Here is a 12,771-nt window from a genome sequence, read left to right as displayed (position 1 = left end):
AAATTATTAATTTATCCTATAAACCTAAGTCGAGGCCGAGAATTTATTTTATGTGTATATATATGATTCAGTTATATTGTAAGACTTTCCACCTTACAATCTAATGCAACCCTGGAAAATGATTTTTCTTAAAGATGGCCTTCTCTATGAATCTTCTTTTTGAAGTGAATCACAGTTAAGAAACTGCTCTACATTGTAAATCCAGGTAAACAGGCCCCTGCCAGTTTTCCAGATTGTAACCAAACTCCTGGTGCAAAAATATAGAAGCTGGCACAGTCGTACTGATACACTCAACCAAATCTACATAGAAAGTGAGAGGTGATTTAAGGCAATGTTTCTCTGTATTTGTTTTATTTATCTTCCTATATGTACATATGGAAAACTGAAGTCTAGATGTTTCAGGGTGCTACAAAGAGAGTAGTTAACATGAAAGGAGCTAGAAAACACGACGATAGAAAGGTCATATTTATAGGCACTGCGAGATCGATCAAATTGACAATGATGTGTTCGATGACGCTTCTACCATTTCTTTGAGAAATGAAACGACGTCATCTGATGTCTTGAGAAGATATCGAGCACTTGTTCGAGTCCGGCCAACAGCACAAGAAAAATAGTTCTCCCTTTTCAGATCGAGCACATTCCACGAGATATTCTCTGGTGATGATCGGCGGCTTCTGCTTGCTTTCTTGTCCGGCTTTGGTCCAGACTGCTGACGCTTGCCCTGACACTTGGAGCTGTTTATAGTTGGAGTGGCCCGTTGCTCAGTAGCAAGCTTCATTGCATCGGTTGCTCTTGTTCTTGACATACCTGTAGTATCCCGGGGAAGTTCTGGCTCGAAAAAAGTGTACACATCCTCGTCCTGAATTAAGGGGGGAAAAAGGAAGCAACAGTTGAGGAAATAAGGAATAGTCAATATAAATGCTTCCTTTCCTGTCCAAATGAAGAATGGCATTCAAATGTGGTGTAAAATAGTGTATTTGAAAACAATCAACCTCTTGTACAAATGAAACAAGCAGTTTATATGCCTTCAGAACAGTTTCCTGTCATTAAATGATCATCTCTATCCCCTCTACCCCAAAGAAAATTGATTTGCTACCTTCCCGAAGGATAATTAATGATTAGTTACACCTAGAACTAGGAATCTGCCAGTGTGGTCGACGAATATAATCTTCCATAACAATGACGACTGTTTCTAACAAGTGACCCCATACACGCTGCAAAGTAAACAATGGCCAGGACCACAAGGGGCGGACCCATACATTTTTTACTGTGGGATAAAAAATTAAGGATGCTCGAGTGGAACTTAGGTGCTCCAAGGACAGTAGGCTTCAGTCATTGACGCTCGAGCGTGCCTTGCCTGACACCCCAAGTTTCTATTATGTCAAACACTAGCATGACATATCCATGAGTTTTCTAAAAACTAAAGATGAATAAACACAAAAAAATATAACTCGGTGAATAAATCAAAACAAGAAATTTTTGGAGGAAAAAAATTTACCTGATAATTTCCTATACATGAAGTTGTGTTTTGCCATTGCAACAAGTCGGTTAGGTTTTTCCAAGTGAAAGAAGAAAATTATCATCAATGATAATCCCAAATGTGTGATATCGAATGAATCAATGAATGTAACAAGAAAATAACAAATTGCAACAACAATATATGCAAATATTCAAGGATAGAGCCAGGAATATTGTTCAGTGTGGATGAAATTTAATCAACGTTGGAGTTTTTGGGGGCTTGAAACATACATTAAATTTGGGCGGCCATTAAATTATAGAATGCAATATGCATTAATATTTTTCTTAACTAATCTTTAAACTCAATAATCAAATAAACAAAATGAAATATTCAATCTCAACTAAAGTTCGACCATGAATTTAATGATGGTAAAAATATAAAACAATATTAGGACAATACTAAAATGACAGTTTATAAGACCAAATTGTTGAACAAAATTTGAATTTATATAATTTTGATACGCACCACTTAATTGGGTAAATAATATAATAATCTCACTTAATGGACTTTAAAGTAGGTTCCCAATCTGACTTCTCTCTATGCACTCTTTCGCTCACACTTGCGCCTGCAAGTCTCCACCCTTACTTTCTCTCTCTCTATCGCACAGTCTTGCATAAAATACATACAACCAATATATATAGTGGTGGTAAACGATGCAAGTACTAACTGGAGGAAAAAAAAAAAAAAAAACACCCAAATTTTTATGATATGACACCATGTGGGTCCGCCATGAGGACCACCAAAGGGAACATATATCAGATGTATGCGTTCATGCAACGAAATATATACGTGCACACAAATTTAGAAATTGTTACTTTGAGAGCATGAACTCTTCCAGCCGCCTCGGAGGCTCAGTGTAGATATCTATATTTCTGTTTCTTTTCTATGTATACCTCCATTTAAAAAATTTCAATCGATCCTATATATTTAACATTATAATAGCAAACCTACAAAATATTTTTATCTAACCTACTGCTTTACTATGTAAATTGCTAGCTGCTTGTAGTTTTCATGCAGTGTGAATTTTACATAATGCTGCATAAAAATCCCCCATGATCAGTGGCGGATTTAGTATGGGGGCAGTAGGGTCAGCTGCATCCTCACTAAATTTCAAATCCAAGATATTCAAAAAATTCCCTATAGCTTTCAACTTTGTCCCCCAATTAAAATTTTTTGAAATTTTCACCCCCCCCCCCCCCCCAACCCCACAAATTCTACAATCCTAGCTCCTCCCCCTAATGATGATAATAATATAAAACTTGCAATCACAAAGATGAGAAGATATACCTTTCCTAAGAAATGCCCTATGCACAACACATAATCTATTGGAATACAAATGGCTTCACTGTGAACTATCTCTCCGAGTATGCGATCAATAGCTGCTCCCTGTACACAGTGAAGTGAAAAAAAGACCAGAATATAAAAATTTTATTGTACCAAAGTGTCTGTCAACAAGGCTTCACACAAATAATCCAAGATTTCAATTGTTAGAGATGTAGTTACCTTTGTAACACCCACTGCTCGCACCTCAATTGAGCGGCTTCCTTGGACTACATCAACAGACGAGTTAGACATTGGACCAGTCCAAAGATGCTGCAGCATGTCTCTAGCTTGCAATCTTCCAAATTCAACATCTGAGATTATAGAGAGAGAAAAGCGAATGAACAAAATGATAATCAAATTAGCAGGAACAGAAAATCGTTCAACTTGGTTACCTGCATACTTGTAGTTCCATACAAGTGAAGTTTCACGACGCTCACAGTGTGACCTTGGGGTTCTTTCGGTGAAATACTCAAAAACGTGCTGAATTATGGAAAACTCACCAACTTATTTAGAGGTTCAATGTGGAAGTAGTGAAGAAATAACTAAAGCATGACATACCATTACACTGTCAACCCAGTCCATGTTTAAATGCTCTGGCATTGTTGTCATCCATTCTCCCCCTGTGGAACGCAAAAACATTCCATTCTCAGCTGCTAACCACATGTTGTACTCACCAAAGATCTGCAAAAGCAACCAGCTCACTAAAGAACATAAAGTCAATAGTTAAGCAAGAGAATAGTAGATGACGAACATCATCTAAGACCCTCGTCTCACTTCCACTGAGTACTACAATTGTTGTCTTTGGATCATTGCAAAGCTTTTTCAGAGGTCCTTTCAACTTAGGATGCAATTTCAGTTCCATTTCTTTAATTTGATCACTACCTCTTCTTCCAGGACTGTCAATTTGTTCAGTTAGTGTAGCATCGAAACCCTGTTTGTTAACAAACAAACAAAATAAATAATTATTACTCCTGTTTATGATAATAGTCAATCATAAAACTATAACCCAAAAAATAATAGGGTATTCCTTTAAGAATGAATTACACCTAGAAAAATTTTAGTTCCAAACTCAAATAAGGGGGAAAAAATGCTGTCCAGATCTTCTGAAACTCAGAACTGAACAAATGTAATAGAGCATACCAGTATAAGTAATCGATTTTTAGATTGCAAGTAGCGCTGGATTGCATCGCTGAAAACTAGGTGAGGTGGAACTTGTCTCATTCTCTGCTGAGCTTCTATAATGGTACCATTCAGTTCACTGCAAAAAAATCGAGTGACTACCTAAAACCAAAACCAAAATGAAAACTTGCAACTCACTCACCCATTCATTGAATATGATAATGTGAAAATTGGTATATCCCTCCGTTCAAGATAGTATATTTTCGAATAGCAGTTTTCTGGCACATGATTAATTATCCAGAAGTTTGTAAACGGATCCCAGATGACACATAAAAATGTTAAATGATCTCTTTACCAAATAATGCTAGTTATTGCTGGATAACATGAATAATTTACTGATTGTATTATGATTTTTGGTATTGCATTTTTTCTGTCTTAACTATTGATCAAATGTTACAAGACTAATTATCTAGGGTGACGTCATTACACACTCCAAAATAAAATCCAACCTTTTGCTATAGGCATTCCACATTAATTTTGGGATTGCATTATTGTTGTGAACATGAGCTTTTTCAGGTCTACAGAAGCTATGTCCCCAACAACCTAAACAGTCGTACCCCTGATTTATTGGTTTCACCCACTCTTCTTGACGTAAATTCTCAATTCTTGTCTCTCCGTTCAGTCACATATCCAATTTATCATGCTCATCTTTGCTGAGTTGACTTTACAGACATTTTGTCTTTTACTTGCTCAATATTCTGTACCATAAAGCATAAATGGTCTACAGGACCTTGAGGATATCATAATAATCTTCGAGAAATGCTACATGTACACCTCATGGTGTACACAATGCATTACACCCTTCTCACGTGGAATGGGTCCAATAATATTTTATTGTGTGTGGACTTCCCTCCATGTGAGGGGGGTGTAATGCTATGTGTACACTATTATGTACACATAACATTTTCCATATTCTTCAGAACGCCAAAGAAGTAGGTCTCATGTCATATTAGGCCATCTCCAACCCTACACCAAATTTTGCACCATTTTGCACCAAATTTTACATCAAATCTTACACCAAACTAAAATTCATCTCCAACCATTACACCAAATGAACAGTGTTTAATCATTTTCTTCCCTTTTTTATTCTTTATAATTTATTTATTTGAAATATTATTTATTTAATTATTTTATAAATACATAAATTACTAAATAAATAATTACATTAAATTACGGAAAAGATTAAATTCATTAATAAATATAAAAAATACGGAACAATTAATAAAAATACTACGACAACGAAAATATGAAATCAAATTAGATTATCGTATGTATGTCATTGTTTAATATATTTCGTATTAACTTTAATAAATAATCGTGTTTGTTGTATTTTAAATTATTTTCATCTTTTAATTAATTTATTAATTATTATATCTTACATTTAAAATTTATTTTAAATGCAAATAATAATAATAATAATAATAATAATAATAATAATATTTAATTAATTTATTAATTATTATGTCTTAAATTTAAAATTTATTTTAAATGTAAATAATATTAATATTGATAAAAAAAATAATTTATTGTATTGAAAAATATATAGCACAAATGACATAAATACCCTTAACAAATTTATTTGGGAAATGTTAAATAAGGGCAAAAAGGACATTTTACACTTTGGCACAATTTTTCACCAAAATGGTGCAAAGTGTAAAATGTCCCTTTTGCCCTTATTTAACATTTTCCAAATAAATTTATTGAGAGTATTTATGTCATTTGTGCTATATATTTTTTAACACAATAAATTATTATTTTTTATTAATATTAATATTATTTGTATTTAAAATAAATTTTAAATGTAAGAAAAGATGTTGAACGTGCATTTGGTGTTCTACGATCAAAATTTGCAATAACGAAAGGACCCGTAAGGTTTTGGGAAAAACAAGTATTTCATGATATCATGACTACATGCATAATAATGCATAACATGATTATCGAGGACGAATGTAGTGTTGATGCACCAGTTCAAGAATGGACGGAAGCGTCAAGTCCAGAAGTTGAGTTGGTTGAAAACAAAAATCGACATTTTCAGGAATTCCTTGCTCATCATAGACAAATCAAAATTTATGTTTTATGAAATAATTAAATAAATAATATTTCAAATAAGTAAATTATTAAGAACAAAAAAAGGGAAGAAAATGGTTAAACACTGTTCATTTGGTGTAATGGTTGGAGATGAATTTTAGTTTGGTGTAAAATTTGATGCAAGGTTGGATATGGCCTTAGGTATGGTAATTTATTTAAGAAAAACAGGCCTGAGTATATTTTATTCGGGTTAAAGCGGGTTGGATAATTTCTTTCTTTTAATTTAAATACAAATTACTAATAATTTATCCTTTTCTTCTTCATTCTAATCGTGATGGATGCAAGAAGCGAAATGATTATCCACTAAGTGTATGTTTGGCAAAGCTTATATTTTAATTTAAGTTGGTCAAACATATTTTTTATCCACACATTTTGGAGGACCACAACTTACTAACTACTTGCTATCGACACATTCTGTAGACCCCATAACATATAAGCACTTAAAAAATTCTAAGATTCCCCGGTCATGCGCTTACCAGCCACAAACCTATTTAAGACAAACAGAGCTTTAAAAACAAACAGTTGCCTATCATAGCAGTAAAATGCTGGGCTATTGCAACGCTGTGGTTCAAATTTGACAACAACCTGAATTTTCAATTTTTTAGCAACTATCCAATCTTCTCGCCCTTGTACCTTCACTTAAGAAGAATATGACACAGTTATGTGCATGCATAACTGTCTTATTATTTCCTTATGGCATCGGATTTCCATACCAGAATCAAGCAAAACTACAAAAGAACTCGGATAGTCGGATATAAACACGATATTTTTCAAAATACTAAAACCAGGTTCAGACATAACCACCATTTTCTTTCTGAACCTATAAAGCATACCTAATCTGAAGCCTCTATAGAAATGCTATTGGTCCAAATTTCCTGGATATATGACATTTATGCTTTTTCTTGAAGAGAAAGATGGGATTAATTTAATAGGTTTATTATATATCTGGTTCATTAGTCTAAAACTACAAAACCATAGATAATTTAATGTCAAATTTTCCATTGCCTGCAGAGGATGTCTTGGAAACTACTAGAACTCAAACAATTCCGAGTGTTCCTGATTATGTACAGCATTTACTCTATAAAGGAAGCATGGATGTTCTCAGTCTAGTTGATATGTAATTTAAGATAAGAACAAAAAGTGCTCCTAAACTTCATTTCCATTCCACATTCAACACAAGAAAGAATACATCCAAATTATTTGAGTCAGTTTAAGCTCAAAATAGGTAAAAATATTTAAAAAGGATAATTGAACCTAAACATGGAAATTTATTAAAGTTTGAGCAGCATTATTCCAGTTAAAGTCTTTCGCATTTAGCTGATCAAGCAAAAAGATAATTCTCAAAGTTTTATAGAGTTACAAGATAATTATTCTGACCTCTTAACTTTCACTCACCTTATGAAGAACTCAGCCCACTGTTGAGCAGTATGATTTGTCACGTGGTCAAAATTATGGCGGTGACGTTTCTCTCTTTCTTCGGCAGGCATATTCAAAGCTTGGCTTATGGCAGCAGCTACTTCTGTGATGTTCCAAGGATTTACAAGAATTGCTCCAGCACCAAGAGACTGTGCTGCTCCTGCAAACTGAAAGTATACCAAAGGGAATGTCGAAATCCAGTAATATAACAAGACAATAGGAAATGTCAAAAAGTTACATGATAGGTGGAGATTGATTTAAATATCACATGGTTGTGAATATTTAATTTTGTGTATTGTAAACAACTTTTGGAAAAAAAAAAAAATGAAGCGAGACAAATACAACAATACCAGTATTGATCTTATGAAAAATTAAAATACCTTACCTCGTACTTAATTCCTTTCATAAAAATTGAAAACCTTTTCTAGCACTAAAAATAGAAATTTGTGTGTCGGCAATCAAACTGCAAATTATCTTCAAATAATAAAAGTTAAGTTGCCATAAAATTGAGGTGTGTGGTAGTTACTTCGCTGAGAATGAGAACTCCTTTTTTGGAATCCTGACATGCGACAAACTCATAGCTGACAAGATTCATTCCATCCCTCAAAGATGTGACAATTGCTACATCTGTTGCATCAAGTCAAACATCAAAAATATCACCAAGTTGGTTTAGTGCAGGTTTAGTCAGGCAACAGAGTAATTAACTACTATTATATTAACAATTTTAGCATTTGAATTCGCGGAAATGAAATTTTAATTGGAAAGAATAAATTTTATCAGAATTGAGCTCTTTCTACTTTCAAGCTGAATCTCGATTCTGTGCTGCCTGCCAAACTATGAGTATAGAAGAATCTAGTCTAGTTCCTAGAGCTCAAGCTTGAAACCAAATTCTAAATTTGGAAATAGGAAACCTGTTCGAAAGTTTAAGCTCCTCACCTTCAAAAGGGCTGAATATTTATACAAAACATTTTGTGACAAAATCAAAGATATAATGATCCAAATTTACATAATTAAGACGCCTGAGGAACCAAGAAAGCCAGCTACAACATATAGAATGACCAAAGCCACTGAGCCAGTTGCATTGAGGTCCATGCATTAAAGATAACTGTACAGTTGAAACTCAAGACAACACAAACATTTGGAAGGAAAAGCATGAAGCCCAATCTTCTGATCCCCATTTTTTGACCAAGCCAAGAACATTTTGGTCATTATAACATTTGGAAACTGCCAGAAATATTATGCTTTGTGAAAATAAAACAAATGTAAGAATCAAGTCTGGGCTATGATAACCATACCACTTACCAGTAATAGAATACAATGCACATAAGGCATGAAAGTCAAGAGAACGATCCTGCAGACAAATAACAATTTGATTAAAGTATCTCAATAATCTACTTGAAAACTGCAATGTACAAAAGTCGACTGCAAATCATGCATGAAAAATGACCAGCATGCCATAGATTAACGTTTTAATGACAGCTGAGTATATAAATCAGTTTGCTCATATTATTTTCAGTTTTCTTTACCAAATATTGGGCTAAAATTGACATGATATTCAAAACTACTGATATTTTAGAGATTTAATAGATAAGTATATTTTGTCGTATCTACACAAAGAACTATTGTGAAGTAGAGAAATGTTGAGCAAGTCGGAATTAATGTTTAATCAGTAGAAAATAACCATCTAAAATTTAATTTTTTGCATACACATGAATATTAAGCAGCATAAACTTAAATATGGACATTTGACAGGTATATACTCACTAGATGATGAATTGGAACAGCAGATAAAGTTCCAAATCTGCCGTTTATACGTCCAACAATTTCGTGAACCTGGCTTGTAAGTTTTTTATCTGTGGAGAATAAATGAGTAAATGAAATGATATCATCCTTGGAAGAGAAGAAATAAATCCTTGTAACTTGACTGGAGAATATAAGGGAGGTGAAAGGAAAGTAAAAGTAAGCCTGTTGAAAACTATACATTCAGGAACATCAGTTCTTGTTGGCACAGCAATTTGCAGCAAAACCACCTTATCACGCCAGTATGGATTTTCCTCAAGAAACTTTTCGAATGCTAGTATCTTTTGAGGGATTCCTTTGATCATATCGAGGCGATCCACGCCGAGCATTACCTATAAGAATACATAATACTTGAATTTAATGAACAAAATATGTTTAATAACTTTCAAGAAGAACCATAGAAGCTATAGATGGAAGGAGATGAGGAAAAATAGAAAAGAATCAAGTTTTACTCAAACTTGGATTAAGTGCTAAAGAGTACAAGTTGCTTGAATAGGTGAACTTGAACTTCTCTCTTTGAGATTTACTGATGATAATTTTTTTTATAGGTAATCAAATATTTTATTAATCATGAATAATACATAAGAGGTGTATTATCAATTAATACAAGACAGAAATGACATGAAATTGGGCAACCCGCCAACACGAGTATTAGCCACGGCATTAAACCAACTATACAGTGTCAAATAAAAAAAAAATTAATCTGCTTTGTTATCCGTGTATGATCGTCAAAACAACGGCTATTTATCTCCCTTCACATACACCAGACAATGCATCCTAGGATAAGGTCTCAAACAATCTTGTTATCTTTATCACAAAATCTTCTCCTCCATGCCTTCAATACATCTTCCATATGCTGCGGAAACACCCAATCTATGTATTGAAAAGCCAAAATATCGTTCCACAGGGAACGAGCACCGTCACAATGAAGGAACAAGTGGTCAATCGCCTCTCCATTTCTCCTACACATATAACACCATTCCGTAACATAAAAGCCCCTCAATTGGAGGTTATCCACCATTAACACCTATCCCTTCACAACCGTCCATAGTAAAAATATCCCCTGAGGGGGCAATTTACATTGCCATACCTTCTTCCAGGGGAATGAACTCTCCTCAAATTCCAATAAGGATCTAAAATAAGAGCTTACTGAGAAAATTTCATCGCTTGCCAACCTCCACCTGCTACAATCACTCTCTCCTACCCTGACGTGCACCTCATACAAAGAGGTCAGGAGTAGCCCATAATTCTCCAATTCCCAGCCCTGTAGACTCCTCCCAAAAGCAATGTTCCAACTGGGATTCCCATTATGCATATGTAAGACTTCATTCACCATAGCATGTGGCATCAAAGTAATACTATATAGGGAAGGATACTCTACTCTCAACGGCCGATCTCTACACCAGCAATCCTTCCAGAATCTGATAATATTGCCATTCCCACCACTTACTTCAATATATCCTGAAATTCTCTTCACCGTCGTCGGATAAAACTCCACAAACTCATCCCATAAAAATTACGATCCTCGGTCGAGCACCATTCTCTCTCTAAAACATCATATTTCGCCTCTATAATTTCTCTCCAAAAGCTTTCTCTCTCCAAACCGAAACGCTACAACCACTTACCCAACAAGGCCTTATTAAAAAATACAAGACTCCTCAATCTGAGGTCCCCCGCTTTTATGGGAGAACACACTACACCCCAATTAACCAAGTGAAGTTTCCTCTCCTCCCTTAAACCTCCCCATAAAAACTCCTTTTGAATCATCTCTAATCCTTTTGCCACTAAAACGGGAATAGAAAACAATGACAAGAAGTAAGTGGGGAGATTCGATAGAATGGACTTAATGAGGGTAAGACAGCCTCCCTTTGAGAGGTACATATGCTTCCAACCCGCTAACCTCCTCCCTACCCTTTCCACAATATTGTTCCAAATGTGTATATTTTTAAATCGTGCTCCTAAGGGGAGCCCAAAATATAACATAGGCAGTTGCACAATCCTACAATCCAATATGTCCGCCAACTACTCCACATTATCAACATCTCCCACTCTGTGCCTCAGACCCAAAACCATAGGGGGCCTATTTTGACCCAGAGTTTTTTTTTTATTAACATTAAAAGAAGGAAAAGGAAAATAGTTTTTTCATTAATTGTGAGATTATTGAGATATTTGTTTGTTGTTTTAATGTTAAATTTTAAGTTAGCAATATGTTGCATAACACAACGTTGAATTTTGCATTTACGTTGATTTTGGGAGCCTAATTTTTGAACTTCGCCTCGGGCCTTGACAATCACAGGACCGGCCCTGGTGATAGCCTCAGATTTTCGCAAATTAATTTTCAATCCAGATACAGCTTCAAAGCATAGTAGTAGATAATGCAAGTTCCTGAATTGCTCAACCTGTGCATCACAGAAGATCAATGTGTCATCTGCAAATAGCAAATGAGATACTTGCAATTGGTTAATCATAAAACCCCTCAACAAACTTTCTCCCACAACTTTCTCAAGCATCCTATGAAAGCTTCCATAACAATAACAAACAACAATGGAGACAACGGATCCCCTTGCCTCAAACCTCTACTACTCCGAAAATAACCCTTAGGAGTGCCGTTTACCAAAACTGAATAGGAGACCGTAGATATACAAAACTAAATCGAATAGCACCACTTACCCCCGAAACCACATCGCCTGAGCATATACAAAAGGAATCCCCAGTTCACGTGATCATAGGCTTTCTGAATATCAATTTTACACCTGTAATCCCTATGCGCAATCTCGAGACAATACATTCATTTGCTATAAGTACAGGAGGGATCATGGAGAGGGAAAAGAGAGAATAAAACCTTTCTTCCAGCAAATCTTTCTTTTAATTCTTTGACATGCTCCTGGACTTGAGGAACTTCAAGTGCTCGAATGAACCTATCTGAATCAATACCAATGGGGAACTGGATTCACCAATATAGAGAAACAGTATGAGACAAGGATGAATTATCCATCGATTAGTGTAGAAATTTTATAGGCCAAACATGCAACACCTATGTATACAAAATGATCTAAAAGGAACATATTTTTCATTAACAACAGGGCAATGTATACAAACCGCAGCAACACGAGTTAGCTTCCCTTGGTCCTCTACTCCTTCAGGGGTACCTTCAAGTCCAAGAATACGAGTACAGGCACTAACAAAATGCCTTGCATAATCATATGTGTGGAAACTGGAAATAAGGAAAAAATTGATTGGTTAGTGACTTTACATGAAAGCCTTAATGACACACTGCAACCATCAGATATCAGCAAAATAATCCATGTACCACAAGTTCAGTATATGGCGAACATGAAAATGGATTTGTACCTGTTAAGACTGATTAAACAATTTGGGGTATATAAAGAATAAAACAATAGTTAAAGGCATGACTCTTTGTGGATAATAGGGGAAATTGCCCTTGT

General features: G+C 34.9%; 1 protein-coding gene across 1 annotated transcript in view; it reads right to left on the bottom strand.

The window, feature by feature from the left end:
- Positions 1-259: 259 nt before the first annotated feature.
- The window catches only part of LOC111370171 (alpha,alpha-trehalose-phosphate synthase [UDP-forming] 1-like), an 18,026-nt gene continuing 5,514 nt past the window's right edge, over positions 260-12,771 (bottom strand). Inside the window, exons 5-18 of the mRNA XM_022991866.1 lie at positions 12,425-12,562; positions 12,168-12,269; positions 9,507-9,657; positions 9,290-9,378; positions 8,828-8,876; positions 8,052-8,152; positions 7,505-7,692; positions 3,983-4,100; positions 3,594-3,773; positions 3,401-3,523; positions 3,235-3,322; positions 3,023-3,153; positions 2,807-2,905; positions 260-859 (exon numbers count right to left, since the gene is read on the bottom strand). Coding sequence (XP_022847634.1) covers positions 488-859; positions 2,807-2,905; positions 3,023-3,153; positions 3,235-3,322; positions 3,401-3,523; positions 3,594-3,773; positions 3,983-4,100; positions 7,505-7,692; positions 8,052-8,152; positions 8,828-8,876; positions 9,290-9,378; positions 9,507-9,657; positions 12,168-12,269; positions 12,425-12,562 — 1,929 coding nt within the window. The 3' untranslated portion in view covers positions 260-487. The remainder of the gene's footprint in view (positions 860-2,806; positions 2,906-3,022; positions 3,154-3,234; positions 3,323-3,400; positions 3,524-3,593; positions 3,774-3,982; positions 4,101-7,504; positions 7,693-8,051; positions 8,153-8,827; positions 8,877-9,289; positions 9,379-9,506; positions 9,658-12,167; positions 12,270-12,424; positions 12,563-12,771) is intronic.

This window comes from Olea europaea, chromosome 21 (assembly GCF_002742605.1).
Source record: "Olea europaea var. sylvestris chromosome 21, O_europaea_v1, whole genome shotgun sequence".
NCBI classification, from domain to species: domain Eukaryota; kingdom Viridiplantae; phylum Streptophyta; class Magnoliopsida; order Lamiales; family Oleaceae; genus Olea; species Olea europaea.
The sequence above is the reverse complement of the archived record's forward strand: the minus strand, read 5'-3'. Positions and strand labels throughout refer to the sequence as shown.